We start from the raw sequence: 17,765 nt of genomic DNA, 5'->3' as shown, positions 1-17,765 counted from the left end.
ACGACACCCTTAAGGAGTTCAAGAAGAGAGGCACTCAGAGCGGGAGCATGATAAGGTGTAGAGACAAGAGGGTGAGGTGGTGGTGAGAGGGATCTTACACATTTATGATGAGATTAATGGACTGACTAAACCTGTTGAGCTCTAATGTCCGCTGGAGAAATATAGAATACACTGAGATGGCCAACAACTGACCCGTTTTTTTGGCTCTTTATCCAGCGCTGTGTGATATCAAACTAATCTTTTGATCATCACCTCTTTTAACGCATATTAAGAGCAGGATCAACACGTATTTGCAAATAGTTTCATGGTTTCTTTCAGTACACTTAGGTGCCCGTACACAGTGTGGACATGAGTACTTAATACACCGTATCTCTTACTGATGCTTGACACACAGCACGCTTTGTGCAGAATGATGTAATCAGATATTTGGTAGATTTTGATAAGCATAACATATGCATTCATTGCACTGCATTCATCACATCGTTATGGAATCAGTTAAACTGATGTGATAAAGATGAGTACATTGCATGTTTTTTTAGACTCTGAATGGTGTTATTTTCTCATTCATGGTTTGTAAAATACTGCGTGCTGCCACATAATGTGAAACATGTTTCAAATTGTATGAATGTGCAGGATACTGGATGGTACTGGAAGAATTATTTGGATTTTGTTTTACTTAAAGGGCCAGTGTGTAGAGTTATTGCCACATAGTGATGACTTGTGTGTGGGAGAACCTCTGGCGGCTGGAAAAAAAAACACAAAAAACATGAATGTGTCTGGTTTGTCCCTTCTGGGCTACCGTAGGAACATGGCTGAGCAACATGGTGGACTCTATGGAAGAGGACCCACTCCCTCTATGGATATAAAGAGCTCATTTTAAGGTAAAGAATACACAACACTTCTAGTGATCTTCAACTGATTATACAGTATTGAAACCATAATTGTGAATATTTCATTCCATTTCTGCCAATAGGTCCCCCTAAATCCTACCTTCAAAGGAATAGTTTGACATTTTTTGAAATACAGATATATTTGCTTTCTGGCTGCAAGCGTTCGCTTATCTTTGCATAAACACTGTAAACAGGGTAAATTAAATGTATTTCCTGTGATTGTTATATTGTTTCAGTATATATTTTATTGTTGGATTACTGATGCATTAATTCAAAAGCCACATTTTATAGTTGGTCGAGCTGGAACTAATTTTAACCACATTACATAGAGTTTGGTAATTTAATCTGTAAGAACGTATCACTTTTTATAAACTGATCATGTGCTTTGTTTATGTTTATAAGCAACTGGCAACTATAGCTGTCAAAGAGGTGCACTGGAGTAAAATTACATTACTTAAGTCCCATCATGCTTATAGGATCCTATTTGTAGCACAAAGACGGGAAAGCTAGGCTTACTGTACATGGTCAGCTGGCCAGTGTTTATAATGTTAGCCTACGCAGCAGTGCCTGCCTCCCGGTCCCTTGCATCTCACGGTGAAGGTTCAAGTCTTGGACACGTCTTCATTACCTGTTGTCATCTCCTCCATCATTCAGAAATGTGCATACGTCAGCTGGAGCTACTGTGGAGACAAGTCCCCCGCTGTGGGGTCAAGGTGTGAATCTGTGAAATGGGCAGGCATGTCAGTCTACAGGGACCACCAGACAGGTGTATGTATAGCTGAAGTGGTTGAAAAGCCTCGGTGTGTATATGTAGCAAGCATAAAAACTAGAAGCAGGGGGGAACAACATTAAAAAACACATCTACCAACAGTTAGCTTTAGAGCTTTAGAGCTGTTGTTAGCTGTATTTGTGAACTTTGGATAGAGCAAGGCTGGCTGTTTCCCCCGTTCCCAGTCTTTATGCTAAGCTAAGCTAATTGCCTTGTGGCTTTGGCTTCAGCATTAGCAGCTTTCGCAGTGTTGATCTCCTCTAACTCTCAGACCAAATGTATATAAGTGTGCATGCCAAAATGTTGGAACATTTCCTTTGTAACCTGTTACCGCCTGCAATAAAATGTACAAATAAAGTCCCTTTAAATGTTACTACAGGGCTCAGGAGCTAGCATAGTGGAGTGCTGTTATAGTAACAGAGCAGTGAAGCGGTGAACAGTAAATGACAAGTAGGGTAGAGTAATTTAAAGTAGCCCTGATGCAGAAAATGGAATAACAAAGGAAGTTTAGAGTATGGTAGTAAGAGTGTGTGTGTGTGTGTGTGTGTGTGTGTGTGTGTGTGTGTGTGTGTGTGCGCGTGTGTGTGTGTGTGTGTGTGTGTGTGTGTGTGGATGAGTGTATGCGGGCAAAGAAAGAGAGACAGATGGAGAAGGGCAGTGTGTATATTAAGTTTCTCGGAGAGTACTTTAGAGCAGTTTAGCCTCTCAAAAAATATCTGAAATAGTGATGAGATAAAGATTCACTGGCAACATGAAAATAACTTTCCCCAGTCAGCATCGTGCGCATGTAATATGATTAGTCAGTGATTAGTTGTCCAGAATGTGACGATGGGGTTTAATGGTGTGTCTGCAAAGTTTAAATTGAATTTAACAGAAAATCTGTTTTGCACAGAAAGGATTCCAGCTGATGTTGTATTTTCAAAAGAAGTGCTGAAATGTCTGTTTCAGGAGAAACTGAGCAAACCAGGAGACTGTGGCAGAGGTGTGGTATGTATGTGCACTGCATTAGGAACCTGGGGATGCTCACTTACATTGCGTCTCATTAGTCTTGTTAAGCTTTCTTCATTTTCTTATCATAATTTCCACACAAGGTTTGATCTGGACACTGCTGGCTTCATCACACACATTTAAAGTGACAGATTTTGGTGCTCAGACTTCCCCTTTTTATGCTGTCTCTCTCTTGGGTTGTGTATATTCTTCCACTCCTATATAAAGCGTATTCATGGCTGCCAGCACGTATATTTAGGCATTAGACATTTTATTAACTTTGCAGATGGCGCTGGTGTTGCTGAGTATCTTCCAGGAGGAGTCTTGAGTGTGTCGTTTGTGACGTGTTGTGTCATCATGCAATATATTTTCGAAGTTTACAGCCTGCTTCCAAACCCACTTTACAATCTGATAAGGGAACTGAACTGGAGGGCAACTATAAATTTCTGGGGACTTTTACTGATAGAATGCAGTCACAGAGATCGTTTGCAGGGCAGTACAGCAGTTTTTGTTTTCCCTGCAGAAAATGAAATGCTTTAACGTCTTCTAAATGATGACCTGATTTGACCAGATTTTACAGCCGTAGCCGTGCGTACCACAGTTGCTGAGTAACCCCAGCATGGTGACTGCTCTAAGCTACACACAAACAACGGAAATCTGCGGGAGTCATGCGCTGAAAGACGAACATCGTTTTGACTTGCAGAGGAACTGATACTCTGGCTGCTCCTTCACACTGGACAAACTTCAGAGCAGAGGGACCACCGTTTTATTTATTCCTTCTGTGATGAGATGGCTTAATTTAAACATGAAATTCAGCAGCAGTGTTTGTCTGTATACTGCAACAGTTTGCTCACTTTCATTAAAGACTGGCCAATTATTGCACTGTCTAGTGGGCAATATAGGCATATCTGGCTGATTCGTGCGTATTGCTTTAATAAGAAATTTATTCTTTTATTATTTGTATAATTTGTGAACTTCTTAGCTTGGCTAAAGGAGCCTTCTCATGAGCAAATGAATACAACACTGAATAAGAGTGTATGATATATATGTGATTTATTGGCTGTTGTCTCAGATCATTTATTGTTAATATATGACACCATGGCTCCATCTTGTGGACACAAGAGGAACCTCCGTTTCATTTAAAAAGGAATTTGGCTTCACTCAGTAACTGCAGAGGTTCACGTGTCCATCAGTGCACTGCATAGTTAAAGGCACCAGTTCTGTTCTATATTTTATTGACTTTATATTCTAACTGCATTTAACTATACTGAAAGAGCACAAAGCACAAATACACTGAATATCGATCAGACTTGTTATATGAATGATGTGTCAGTTTTTGATCGACATTACAATTCAAACAGGATCTAGAAAAGCTTCACTTACACGTTACACAAGTTGACTTTAGAGCACTTTTCTATCAATTTTCAGGCTTCTACAAAGTATTGCACGGTCATGTCTCTTAACTAGTTTTAGTTTGTCAAGAGAATTCACACATCACTACTTCTTATTTTACAGCTCTGCCACACTCCAGAAAGTGAAAAGTGTTTTAGTATAATCGAAGTTTAGAATAACTCTGAGTCTCTTTCCCAGAGTTGTATCACAGTTTCGCTGTGGCGCAGTACGGGCTGGGTGGCATAACTTGTTATACCGATAAGCGTCGGTAGGGGGAGACACAGACAAAGCTAGATCCTCTCAACCAGAGGACAACAAAGAGGAGGCTCCAAATTGCAATTGCAGTCTTGTTGTCACCAACAATAAATAAAGACAATATGAATCATGGGATTGACAGAAATACATTCATGCAAATGTGTTAAAAAGTGTGTTTTTTTGCTGTATTTTTTATTTATTTATTTTTTTTGTTTTTTTGTGATACAGTGTTTGTGAAATAAGGCTGAAGCCATGAAGTCATGCTTGAACTGAACTTTACATCCCTCTGCTTTCTAAACTCCTGTGCAAACAAGCCAGTGAGCAGTGTTTTTACTTATTTCCCCTCCGATCCGTGCACACTTCAGCTTTGTTATTACTGATCTCTTCACTCTAAAATGATGGGAAAAATCAGTGAACTTAGCATTAAGTTTAGCCGTGCATCTTCTCTCTTATATTCCATCAGCTCTCCTCCATCCATGCACCCTCATTGGCCCTATTTGTGTTCTCACATGTGATCTTGTTTATTGCTTCCCAGGATCTGCTTTCATGTCACCAGCCTAATCCTCTGGCCCCTCTTGCTCAGTGTTAACAGGGGAAGGTGAAGAATGAAAGATCCAGAGCAGCTGAAGGTTTGGTACAGTATGTATGCTTCACATGGCATTGATGGGTTAATGTTCCCATGCTGTAATCTTGTATTTTTAAATAATGACTTTGTCGGAGGATAACACAAAGCAATGCAGATTTGCAAAAAAAAAAAAAAAAAAAAAAGGTCTTGTTGGTCCTCTCTTTAAAATATCTCTGTGAATCGATCAATATCAAGCTCATTTACTCTGTTTTCTTAAAAACAATAGCATCCCAGAAGGGCAGATCTAGTAGCAAATACACTTACATGTGGTGGGGTTGAGATATATTTGGTATGATGCAGTTTCCAACCCTCTCAGCATGCTGAAAGCCTTAAGGGTTTACAGATGTTGAGGTGCCCTGGATTGATTTATATTCATATTTAGCTGTATAAAAAAGTTACATAAGGCTAAAATTAATAGCAATGAGGCTCCATGTAAATAGAATCAGTTTTAATTTCATTATTACAAATTAAAGTTCTTTGACTCAAAATAATATGTACGCTATACTCCTCGTCTCATATACTTTATCATGAACTTTGCTTTAAATAAAGCAAGCTGACCTTTGTAACTCATAATGATGCTCAGTGAGTAAAACTTCAAAATTCATTTTATTTGAATGAAGTCACACAGATTCATAGTTTTGATTTACAGAGTGCAGAATATACCTATGGTACCAGAATAGACAGTACACAATGCTACTATATATATACACACACATATATGTGAAATCACTAAACAATATTTTCCATTCAGTTTTTACAAAATCAACACGTTAATGATACACAATCACTTAAACAAATAGCAGCTTTTTGATCAATATATATTTCTATATACAAAGATTTTGGTTTTGAATTGACCGATGCTTGTACCCAGCAATATCCCAGCTTTAGAAAGGTTATTGCAAATTCATTTTGACTGGAAATGTAAGAAACTTTACTCCTCTCGTTTAACTAAGAAACATGATGACTTTTGTCCAACCCAGAAACCTGCCAACATCCTCCCGTTAAAGGTGCTCTTAATCTGCTGCAGCAGCCTGATCTCCTTTCTGGCCTCGCTCCCCTCCCCCTCCTGAACTTCTTCAACCGCATAAAAGTTGATGACGCCAGCTGGATGGTCAAGATACACCCCAATGGTGGCGCACTGGGGAATGTCCCAGATTTCGTTGCTAATGCCATTGAACCACATCTGGTAGTGGGATCCACCCCAGCCGAGACCCCAGGACTGTTCATTCTCTCCCAGCCCACAGGGTCCGTCGCTCCCCCTCCTTGCTGCCCCTTCATAGGCGACTCCAACGACCACCCATCCTGAATACTTCACTTCCCAGTAAGCTCGGTAGCCCAGGATGCCCTCTTTGCAAAGAGCCTTAAATGGGAGGAGGATGAAATTAGTTGAGCACTGGAAAAAGGATTTTACATCTGGATTTGGTGTTTAAAACCCACCTGGGGGGCATGCTCATATCTCTCTGGTCTGTCCAGGACGGGACAGGTGACATCATCGGTCATGCGTGACACCTTGGATCCGCCCTCTGTGATCCACAGCATCTTATTGGCTGTCTTGTCATCCAGAGAAAGGTCGATCCAGTCTGTGGGGTGTGAAAGATTTGCACAGGAATTTCATATTATAAGAGTCTGGAAAAACAGCTTGTGAATTCAGATGATTGTTCTTACATTTTAGAAGATCCGCTCTGCATGTGGGCTCAGGGATGTTCGGCTCATAGGTCGGGATTTTATCTGAGTGATGAGAAAAGTCACATAGTGTGTGGCTGATCTTAAGATGATGAAGTAACAAGCCAAGGCAGTGGCAGTGCCTTGAAAATTGCACTTTTCACTTACCCGTTGGAGAAGCTACATCTTTAGATTTTTTTGTGCCTGTAAATATAAAATAAATCCATGTAAGAAACTGCAAGCATGAGTGAAGAAAGAACTCCTGATTATCTTTCCATGGCACAAACACTAACTTTTACCCCTGGCTGATGAAACTTGTGATTTCTACATTATCATCTGCTGAGGACTACAGTTCACTCACCCGGCCTGCTGTTTGCAGGAATGATCCTCTTATTGGGAGCGCTGGTTGGCATCTTTATCTCTCCTTGCCGTGTTGAGGTTTCCTGAATGTCGGCGTCTGTCAGCGGCGTACTGCTGCAGTGATGCAAACGACTTCTTTATATACCCCCACAGGAACGGGGGTATTAAAGGTTTTGGGGGGGCCCATGGGGCTACCTAGGAGAACTTTTGGTAAGGTATGTACAGATAATGAGCTCACTAATGGGCGTGCCACAGAGTCTGCCAAACTAGGATATTCTGGTCTGTGCCAACACCTGACCTGCTGACCCATATTAATCTGAGTAGTTTTGAATTTACCTTTACAATTATCCTGTCATCTCTGTGTAATCAAACACACATCTTGGAAATCGATAGCTGTTCAGGAATGCGGTCATCCTGCACAGTACAGACACTTTACGTAAGACTGGAAAAACAGAGCTTAACAGCAACTTGAGACCTTTTGGAAATGGCGGTGGAGAGTTTATCTCTGGTAATCCTGTGCTCTTTCAAAGAAGAGCACTTCAAGGTAAAGATATAATCGCTTTTATAATGTGCCTGATTTTCTCTGTTACGTCCTTTAATTAGGTTTTGAATCCTTAATATCCGCGTTTAGACACTGTTTGATTCAAATGCCTCTAACATGCCATGTGTTCCCTGAACGTGTTTGTAAAAGTCAATCATTTATATACAGGCCATTAATGTTTATTCAAGTGGTTTAATTTGAGCAGATAGTTTGCACTTAATTCAGGATATTTAGACCTATAGACTCTCTGGAAGGCTAAAAACTGAAGTCTTGACCTTGACCATCCACAGCTCAGGCTTTTGGCAGAGATCACTTGTCTGTCAGCGGTGGTTTGGGAGCCTGGTGCCTCTGGTTACTGTTCAGGAGGATTGGAGAACACATGCAAACCTGTTAGCCACAACTGCTCCTCTTTATTTTCAATAAATCCCACTGGGCATTCTGGGACAGTTCTGACACTATAGCTCCCGGCATGTAGTGTTTTGTATGTCAGTTGCACTGTAATCAGTGCCCCGGTTTGTCATATGCTTGGGCAGGCTGGAACTCAAGAAGGACGAGACAGCCTTGACTAGAGGTTTTGGCAGGTTGCCCAAACAGTAAACACCTCAGCCCACGGTGGAGAGCATGTCAGAAGAAAGAGTTTACGACCAGCGACATGCCTTTTCTTTTGACCCGTGCTATGTACTTTAAAGCATTTGATTGTAAATGGTTGATGTGATAATGCAGGCCATGAGAGTAGCTAAGCCTGGCATGACATGAACCGAGGAACCTCCAGACAAGTGGCTGGCTGTTGTCTAAGTATTTAGGTTAGTCATCTGTGTTTATATACATTTGGACTTTGGTTGGTGTATACCCGACATTACAATGTGTGATTATCAGATGTTAATATCATATATCAAGTGACTTAGTAATGGCTTTAATATCATGATGTCAGCAGCCTGTTTGTACAACGCTAATTTGCAAAACAAATTAATTGAATTTTGTGTGTATATACAAATACTGTATGTACAGCGTCCTAACCTCTTTTGGACTCGAATGTCATCACTTACGTAATAAAGTCATGATTTCAAATGGTTTGTTTCATGTTGTTTATTGTCAGATTCAGTGTATTTATGTGATTAAGTTAAACCTGTAATAAAACTTCATATGTACTTAAGAATTTAAGAATTAATCGTACGATATTTACAGAGCTGTAACAATGAAAGCTTGACAAAAATTGGACTTTAACAATGTGACAACAACAATACGTTTTATTGTTTTTCAAGTTAAATGTTCAATGTAAGAACAAGAGTACTGGGCAAATGCAGGCTTTAGAAATGTTGTTGTGAGAGACGTATTAATTGTTTGTCACATCCCACTAATAATTCCCCTAATGTAGAGCGAATGCTGACTTTTTAAACTTGTGAACATATTCCCGCTTTTTCAATAAGTAATTCTTCTGCACCTGTTTGACCTCACACTTCTTTGCAGCTGAATACTCTGAAATGTGTCTATCTTTGTGTGTGTGTGTGTGGGTGTGTGTGTGTGTGTGTGGGTGGATGGTTGTTCACGTACACCACTCACCACTTCCACCATCAATGCATCAATGCTGTCACCGTGACATTGTGGAGAGATCAGTGGTAGTGATGTGGAGAGACTTGGGTGGGGTTTACTTGGTAATAGGGGATGTCCTCCAGACACTGAAGCATCCATCGAACCTTTTTAAGGAAAAACAGACATGCACAGCTCCAATTACACCGCTCTTACGCCCCCTTTCCACTCCTTCCTATTGCCAGACTCCTTCACCTGTGTCCTGCATTAATGGTATATAAGAGTGGTAATAAGCTGGAGCCAGCAGAGACTCATCACACTCAGAGACACCAGTGACATCAGGCTGAGACAAGCCCACTGCCGGTATCGAGATGCCCACCACCACGAGAATCATTTCTGACACACGGAAGTCAGACAAAGGTGAACTTTATATCCTGCATGTCACCAATTTAAAATCGTTGCTTAAATACGTTTTTCCTGCTAAATCTCATACATTTTTGAATGCATCCATCTAAATAATTGAGAGTAGAGGGTCCATAAACCTCAAACCTGCTGCATAACATGGAAATTATTAGGAATGCTTTAAATGCACTGATTTAATAACCCCAGCCTGTGCGTGCAGCAGTGGCTTTTTTATTATGATCCTCTGAGGCAGATCCTGAGTGAACGGGTCACTGGAGTTTATGTCTGCGTGGAAAGCGTAATATTTCACCGGCTGATTTCATGCTTGTCATTTAAGAGGAGCGTATAATGGCTTTATTGCCTGGGAGCAGGGGTCTGCAAGTGTCAACATCATCTGCATTAAGAGAGATTTAACATGCTGCATGTATTTAACATGCTGTAATGCCAGTCTTGAAAATGGGTGACATTCAGCAGGATTGCAGCTGGGGTATTCAGTATAATCCAGTCTGAGCTCATTGATGTCCGCCTCTATAGGCTGTGACAACAAGGGAAACTGATGTAGACTCATATGGAGGCATAACTTGCAGAGGTGTCTCAAACAACTACTTTGCAGCTGCTGTTGTTTTGAATAGATTTCTGGTACAATTGTTAGCTTTTAAAAGACATGAACATGGTATTGATAAAAATAAATGCACTTCCTCACACTTAAATTTGATTTTTTATCACCACTGAAACAGATGCAGCGAGAAGCTAATCACTCATAATCAAAGGCATTCATCCAATCCCATCACGACTTGACTAACAAGGCTCACAAAGATTGCCGCAGTGGAGCTGAAGCTGCTTCTAAGCCTAAATCTTTTGTGTGGTGTCAGGTTGTAATGAGACCAGACAAAGCCGTTATTTTCATCACCTCATGCTATATCCAGACAGGTGGCTTCACATTCTCGCATGGTCTCCTTCAGCCTCCAGTCAACGCAGAGATAAATATGAGCTCATTTGGACGTGACACGCATACCGCGTGGCGTAAAAATAACCGTTAAGCTTGAAAAATGTTGATAATGATGACAAGAAGATATGAATGAGCCGGCAGAGTGCAGCTTCACCTTGAACTCTTGCATCACTGTACAAAGCGGGCAATGCTGTGCTCTGACTATAGTTTGATTTTCTTGAATTGCATTGTGCTTTTTTCTGGATTGCTAAAATACACGTCACGAATATTCTTCAGTTGACACTGATGAGTGAATGATTAATGGTTTATTTTGGAGGTGACGTTCCTTGTTGGTATAAATAAAACACATTACTTATGTTGACATCTTAATGCTGTGGGGATTAAGTGTCTCCTCTTCTTGATCTCTATCATTAACAAAAAAAAAAAAAAACTGGAGACTGAATTCTCACACATGACACCAAAATATCAGTTACCAAACTGGCATGAGGGATAAGCCTGTTATGTGGCTAATTTATCAATTAGTACTTCACGGAAAGTCATGACACAGTCTTGACACCTATAATCAAGTTTAATTTAAAATCTAAATGCCAACAGACTAATTATTATTTTGTTTGTATTACTATAAGCTCCTTTTATTAAAGCAAGTCCCCTGTATTATTAGTTTAGTGAGTGTTACAATCTATTATCATCACATAAGATTTGAGACCAGATTTGAAATGCTATTTGTTGCCTTTTAGACGACTTAACTCAACTCCCCTGGTTGTTATTTACCTCAATAAACAAACGTTGGATGGGTGCATCCCCAACTCATCTGACACGAGCATGCAGACCATGTCCCTAATTGCTCTGAACGCTGTGCTCTGGTGTGACCGACGCCCCCCCCTGCAGCGCGTGAGGTGTCTTGATCCTTCCACCTGGTTGGCATGAATCAACCTCTGGCTCCAGAAAGCATGCAGTGGCTGATGTGATGATCTGACACAGGCAGATGGTTTTGCAGTGGCTCACTTCATCATCTGTTGAGACACGCCTGACACATACTGTTGCCTGTATACAACTATAAAGTGTGTTGATCTTAACACAGGTTCCTCTTTTTGGTTTTTTTGTAGCAAAAAAAGCCAAAGCTGGAAACACAGCCACAGGTAAAACACTCACCTTATTCCAGGCTGTTAAATGAAGACAAAACCATCCATCTGCAGTCTGACTGATGTTGTTCTGTCACCCTTCAGAGAAGATCCCAGCCTACGAGCCAAATATCCCAGAACCAAAATGCAGAGCTGATCTCATGAAACGTGAGATTCTTATTCTTTTCATCTTTTTCACAATTTGATCCAAGCTTGATTTTTTTTATTAAAGTGTCCTTTGTTTTGCTAAGTGTCCTGTTTTTTTTTTTTCAGACTGGTTCAACCTTTCCCTGGATGACAAGACAGCCCATAAACTGCTGTGGATCACAGAGGGCGGTGCTAAGGTGGCCCGCATGACCGACAATGTCACTTGTCCCGTCTTGGATAGACCAGAGCGATATGAGTACGCTCCACAGGTAAAGTATAAAGATGGAGTTAAAGTTGTAAGTGCGGTGAACTTGTCATCACCATGCCATAGGCGGTGGAGTTTGATGTGACTGTAAAACACAGGCAATAGTGTTACGAACCCCTGTGTGTTTGGAAAACCAGAGAAAGTGAGGCTGCTCTGAATTCTCCATCGTGCCAGCGACAGTAAACCACAGGTTATGTAAAACTACCTCTAAATTACTCTATCGTTCTCATCCATGTTCCTCAAGGTTCTTTGCAAGGAAGGCATCCTCGGCTTCCGGGGATACTGGGAGGTGGAGTTTTCAGGATGGGTCGTGGTCGGGGCCGCGTACGAACGAGCAGGTAGGAGGAACAGCGACGGACCCTGCGGCCTGGGAGAGAACGAGGAGTCCTGGGGTTTCGGCTGGAGTGGTTCCAGCTATCATGCCTGGCACAAAAGCCAGCATATAGAGATAATGGATGTTCCTAAGTGCTCCACAATTGGCGTTTACCTTGACCAGCCTGCTGGTATCCTTAACTTCTACGCTGTGGAGGAGGATGGAGAGAGCGCAGGAGGAAAGGAGGTAAAACTTCTGCAGCAGTTTAAGAGCTCCGTTAAGGAGAAGATGATACCAGGTTTCTGGCTCGGCTCACAGTCGCACTGTTGGATCACAAAGAAGGAGGAATAAAGGACTGAGAGAAACATCTCATCCTTTTGTAATAAAGCTGCTATTATGGCAGGTTTAAACACAGAATCTGTAACATAAGCCTGCATAAATCCTGCACATTACATCATAATGAAAACATTAGTGCACACAAAATGTATTAGGTTAAAACATTACAATAAAGTGGAATCAGGCTGGGCTTCGGTTGGGATTCACCTTTGACCTTCCACTGTTTTGGACTTTCCTGAACCCCCTGGACCACTCAAGGATTTTACTGATATATTTATATGTATTTATGGTCTTCCATTGTTATTGTTTGCTAATAATGTATTAGGGTTTTCTGCTGTAGTTTGATATGAATGTATGTAGAAAGTATGAATAAATAATAAAATACTGAGTGAGACCCATTCTGTTCTTGTTTGTTCATCCAAATTTTTACATGATTGCATTAATATGCGAAATATAGTGCTGCACACGTACCAAGACCAGTTTCTGCGTCTTACTTTCAGTCATGTTTGCAACCGTATTCTTGCTTTTCTGAACACACTCCTAAAGTTTCAGGTCAGATGCCTGTGCTAGAACCCCTTATATCCATATGTCCAAGTCGGGTGCATACACCCCCTTGACCCCCTGCTGAGAACCCGTTCCACTGACCTCAACACCTCTTTCAGACACTCCTGAACCACCCCACCCCCCACCCCCTGCCTCATCTTCACTGAGGATATAAAAGTCAAGTGGAAGACAAGACTTCACTTTTTTACTTTGAATGAATCAAAGATTTTTGAAGCCTCTGGACGTGGATTATTAACACTTAGCCTCAAGATGCCAACTAGACCCAGTTCTACAATAATCCTCCCAGAAAACAACAAACAAGGTACAAGTACTTTTGTACAATGTAAAACCATTCTATTTACCTTATCTATTTATATTCTATCTGTTCATTTGTGTTATGTATAAGCATCTGTGTTTATCTGCTGATACAGTTACTGACAGATGTGTGCCTGAGAGTGTTTCATACAAACCTGAGACTTAAAGGGTGACTTAAATTTACAGTTTGAGGCTGAACTTCTTTCATCAAACATTGTTGTCTCCGCCAGCTCCTACTTGGATGGCGGTAGATGTCCTGTCGAACACTGTATCTGGGGTTTTGATAGCATGAGTGTGTTTACACGGACATCGAAAATCCCTCATTATGTGAAAAAAGCGAATGATGGGTGTCATGCCAAAATGAGTCAAAATGATGTCATTCAAGACCTTTAATAACAATATGAAGCACCTTTTAATGAAATGTGTTTCAATTGTTTCCATAATAGACTACAGTATGTTATTTTGGAATTAAAAAAAGTATCAAAGAAGTGAAATCTTAGTGATGATTATACCTTCACTGCAGTGATACTAACAAGCAGATAATGATGCCGCAGGTTTTTCTTAAAAGACACATTTGTCGAATCTCTCCATACATCTTTAGTACTGGAAGTGTATGTCATGAATGTTTAGATGTTTGCATCATGTGTTTGTGTGAAACAGGAAACAGCTCTTCACATGTTTGGAGTTTAACCTTTGACCTTGACCTTTTTAGGGAACAAAATTAAACCCAAAAAGAATGAGAAGACAAATGCAGGTAATGGACTCGAGGCATTCATTCACCTATTCACAATCTTTGTGTGGAGTTAGCATTTACGCCAGTTTCCTCTCCTTGACAGAAAAAGTTCCTGTTTATGTGCCGAACATCCCGGAGCCAACAAGCAGAGCTGAGCTTATGAAGTGTACAGGCAGATTTTCTTCCCTCAAATATTAAATGTTGAGTGATATTTTCCAGGGATTATTAAAAAAACTACCATTGCTTGATTTTCTCCTGTAGACTGGATGAATTTGTGCTTGGATGATAAGACTGCCAACAAGATGCTGTGGATTTCTGACAGCGGGTCTAAGGTGTGCCGTAGAACTAAGGAGGTTTGTCCCGTCCTGGATAGACCAGAGAGATATGAGTACTCTCCACAGGTAAGTCAGAAAACAACTCATTGTTTCATACGTTCAGAGGCTGTCTGGTAAAGAAACAAATGTTCTCTTCTTTTTTTCATCTCTTCAAAGGTGGTGTGCAAAGAGGCTATTTGGAACATGAGGGCTTACTGGGAGGTGGAGTATTCGGGGTGGGTGGTGATCGGTGCCGCCTATGAAGGAGCAGGACGGAGGGCTCATTCTGGGCCGAGTGGTCTTGGAGAAAATGACGAGTCTTGGGGTCTTTGTTGGTCCGGAAGTTGTTACCAGATCTGGTTCAACGCTATAGACAAAGACATAAAGGATGTCCCGTATTGCTCCACAATTGGAGTTTACATCGACCAGCCTGCGGGGATTATAAACTTTTATACTGTAACTGGTGAGGGGTCAGAGAGGGAGGTCAAGCTTCTGCATAAAGTTAAGACTTGTATCGACAAAAAGATTCTTCCAGGTTTCTGGATGGGAATCCAGTCCTCATGCGCGATACTGAAGAGGCCAGAATGAATCGTTAAAGCTAAAACTGATCAAATCTGTGACAAATATGAAACAATCAGGTTTTAACTCTTAACTGTGGCTTGTGCTTTATTCACATATTCCTTCAATTCTTATTTAATTAACCTAAAATTATGTTTAACAACAGTTAATTAAAACATACATCAGTTCTTTGCTGAAAGAAAAACATTTATTGTTATTAGACTTGTCATAATTTTTGAGAGATATTTTTTACAATTTTTGTGTATTTATTTGTCTGATACTCCTTTATTGTACACTGTATGTTTGATTCTATACCATCGAATTGGATATTTATGAACTGATTATGATATTCATCAATGCCGAGCGTCTTGTCACTTCATGAAATCTGAAATAAAGAACGTATTACTATAAATGAACGCTTGTGTGCAACGATCTTTCAATCAAAATATTCTTTTCTCTTGCCATGTTTATAATTTATAACTGCCAAGGCTACATTTTCTCATGTTTCAAGTTTAATATCAGCACTTGACCTGATTTAAGGCTTCTCATTTGTCTGTCTACTGGGTGAAGGACTTTGGGTGTCCCTAAGATTTGGTTGCACACACAGTGTAAAGAGCCCACAGCATCGATCCCCTCTGGATTTTTGCAGGGTAAAGAAGAAGGAGTGAGAATCGCCCCCCCTCTGGGTCAAAGGGGCTCACTTTGATATGTGAGAGGCTCCAGCTCGAAGATCACTTTCCTACTTTGACAGGTGGGCCTCAATTCCTGCCGCCTTCACACCCAAAGCATGAGCTTAACAGGAACTAAAAGTGGGACAAACACAGAACATTCACGCTCCTGGAGGCCCAATGCATCACGCAGCCTCATTCAACAAGTGCCATGAAGAATCCCAGTGAGCGACTACACGTCGTTCCAGTATTTCATACTTCATATTTCATTAACTGTAACTGCTGTCATGTCTCCTACATACTATAAAATGAATGCCATGCACGGCTGAGACGACTTGGGAAAAGATATATAAACATGTATAAACACATGCTAACCTTTAGGTGCATAGACCATTAGAACCTACATTTTCACACACCAGGTGGGTAAAAAATGATCCTTTCTGGTTCATGCTCATATACTGTAGGCCATGCTACTTCGCTACTATATCCTTGTTTCTGCATGCATGGAACGGCTCGGCTCGCCTCAGCTCCCTTATGGGATCAGGTACTTTTCTTGATTTCGTTTTCCACTGCAGTCATCACCCCGTCAATGTAGGCAGGAGTAGCTGATTGTCAAAGCAACGCTGTGTGACACTGCCGTGCCATCATCTTCAATGCATCACAAACAAACACTGGAATAATGGAGGGCATCAGTGGGGATGGTGTTCTAGATTCTCAGTATGTGGGTGTTTGTCATAGCAAGGGGAAATACTGAGAAAAGGTTGAAGACAGCAAGACAAAGCACTGTGGAAAGAAACAGGAGAGACAAGCAGATGGATGTGGTTGCCCTGTGCCACGCGAGTGACGATTCTCTGACCAATCAGTGCTGTGCAGTGTTTTAACTCCTGTAGTATCGGCTCTGGTGGCGGCTGTTTAGAATCTTAGATGCAGCAGTAATAATTTAAGCCATACTAGCCTACTAAAAGCCTAAAATGTCTATCCAATGCACACCTGAAGTAAAATGATGGCTGTTTTTGAACCATTTGGAGTATGTGCATGGTTCAAATTTTGCAATATTTGTCTGAAAAATATTGAAAAAGAAGAACCCAGACCAGGCGGGTCATTTCCAACACATGCATCAAAGGGTATTAAAAAACTATTTGTGCTCGTATGGTTAATTGTTGCTGTGCCACTGGGAAGATGGAGAACAAGTTTAGCATCCTGTTATTTTTCTGCCATTTTATTTGCTTCAAAATTCGAAGGTTAATTTTAGCCATCTACTGTAGGTATTGAGGCCAAATCCCCACTTGAATACTTGATGAATATTTTTGCACAGAAGATCAAGGTTGTCACACCTCATAAACAACTGTGGAATCCACGTCATTAACAACATAAAAACAAATATTTGTTCCACTAACTATAAAGCGAACAAAGATTTGGTTACATATATGCATATACAGTGTAACTGCTGACACACACACCTAAGTGTGATTTATGCAGTAGTTCCTGCGATGAGTATGAGTGAGAATTTACAGTCAGTCAGCTTGGCAGCTAAACGTATATGACAGGTATTAACAGCCATCGCGGACTCAAAGAAAACACCAATGCAGATCATGGTCCAAGAATAATGACACCCCCAGCGCCAGCGCCCCACATGTTTCAATCTGGATGTGATGTGTCTGGATGGGCTTATGCGAGGCATGTGAGTGAGTGGTAACTCTAAGCTTGTGTTATGAGCAAAGTGCTATAAGCTATATAAGTGACACATATAGCGTGACATATAGGCTGCAGGGGAGAGTGGCCCATATTTAAAGCTGCTGTCTGCTCTACTTTGCACACAATGTTTTGCAAAAGGTTTTGCAGCAAAAGTCTCTTCTGAGCTTCCTGATGAACCCACATTTGACTGTGAAAGAGTCAATTGTGTAACAAATTAATAGCATTAAAAGATCGAAATCAGTTTTCCCCTGTCGTCCTCCTGTCAGCGTCCTCACTTCTTCATGTGTCCCTTGTACAGCAGCTCAGTGAGTTGAGTTCAGTAGCGGTTTCTGAATTACATCCACTCAATGAACTCCTATTATTTAATTCCCATCTGGTCCAACACCACCCTGTCAATG

At 40.9% G+C, this 17,765-nt stretch overlaps 3 protein-coding genes and 1 long non-coding RNA gene across 4 annotated transcripts; 3 read left to right on the top strand and 1 right to left on the bottom strand.

Annotated features, from left to right (window-relative positions):
* Nucleotides 1-815: 815 nt before the first annotated feature.
* LOC143338612 (uncharacterized) lies at nucleotides 816-9,393 on the top strand. Its single transcript, XR_013079262.1, has 3 exons — nucleotides 816-881; nucleotides 4,829-4,932; nucleotides 9,254-9,393. It is a non-coding gene; the product is annotated as an uncharacterized LOC143338612 (long non-coding RNA).
* LOC143339260 (tripartite motif-containing protein 16-like protein) lies at nucleotides 5,850-6,993 on the bottom strand. The gene is made up of 4 exons (XM_076760429.1): nucleotides 6,942-6,993; nucleotides 6,584-6,646; nucleotides 6,356-6,498; nucleotides 5,850-6,278 (listed from the first exon to the last, which is right to left on the bottom strand). Exons 1-4 carry the CDS (start codon nucleotides 6,991-6,993, stop codon nucleotides 5,850-5,852), a joined length of 687 nt encoding a protein of 228 aa, XP_076616544.1.
* Nucleotides 9,394-11,628: 2,235 nt separating the features above from the next.
* Nucleotides 11,629-12,917, top strand: LOC143338644 (stonustoxin subunit beta-like). Its single transcript, XM_076759198.1, has 3 exons — nucleotides 11,629-11,648; nucleotides 11,754-11,896; nucleotides 12,137-12,917. The coding sequence occupies exons 1-3, from the start codon at nucleotides 11,642-11,644 to the stop codon at nucleotides 12,554-12,556; spliced, it is 570 nt and encodes a 189-aa protein (XP_076615313.1). The 5' UTR covers nucleotides 11,629-11,641; the 3' UTR covers nucleotides 12,557-12,917.
* Nucleotides 12,918-13,354: 437 nt separating this feature from the next.
* Nucleotides 13,355-15,034, top strand: LOC143339299 (tripartite motif-containing protein 16-like protein). The gene is made up of 4 exons (XM_076760469.1): nucleotides 13,355-13,406; nucleotides 14,236-14,298; nucleotides 14,394-14,533; nucleotides 14,624-15,034. Exons 1-4 carry the CDS (start codon nucleotides 13,355-13,357, stop codon nucleotides 15,032-15,034), a joined length of 666 nt encoding a protein of 221 aa, XP_076616584.1.
* Nucleotides 15,035-17,765: the final 2,731 nt, after the last annotated feature.

Source organism: Chaetodon auriga, chromosome 20 (genome assembly GCF_051107435.1).
Source record: "Chaetodon auriga isolate fChaAug3 chromosome 20, fChaAug3.hap1, whole genome shotgun sequence".
Lineage (NCBI taxonomy): Eukaryota > Metazoa > Chordata > Actinopteri > Chaetodontiformes > Chaetodontidae > Chaetodon > Chaetodon auriga.
The sequence above is the reverse complement of the archived record's forward strand: the minus strand, read 5'-3'. Positions and strand labels throughout refer to the sequence as shown.

Bases quoted from the DNA above. Each gene is read 5' to 3' on its own strand.
- LOC143339260 (XM_076760429.1), bottom strand. From the start codon at position 6,993: ATGCCAACCAGCGCTCCCAATAAGAGGATCATTCCTGCAAACAGCAGG. The intron at 6,499-6,583 runs GTAAGAACAATC...CACACCCCACAG, and splicing joins CAGAGCGGATCTTCTAAAAT to ACTGGATCGACCTTTCTCTG. The intron at 6,279-6,355 runs GTGGGTTTTAAA...CTCCCATTTAAG, and splicing joins GATATGAGCATGCCCCCCAG to GCTCTTTGCAAAGAGGGCAT.
- LOC143338644 (XM_076759198.1), top strand. The intron at 11,897-12,136 runs GTAAAGTATAAA...ATGTTCCTCAAG, and splicing joins GATATGAGTACGCTCCACAG to GTTCTTTGCAAGGAAGGCAT.
- LOC143339299 (XM_076760469.1), top strand. From the start codon at position 13,355: ATGCCAACTAGACCCAGTTCTACAATAATCCTCCCAGAAAACAACAAA. The intron at 14,299-14,393 runs GTACAGGCAGAT...TTTCTCCTGTAG, and splicing joins CAGAGCTGAGCTTATGAAGT to ACTGGATGAATTTGTGCTTG. The intron at 14,534-14,623 runs GTAAGTCAGAAA...ATCTCTTCAAAG, and splicing joins GATATGAGTACTCTCCACAG to GTGGTGTGCAAAGAGGCTAT.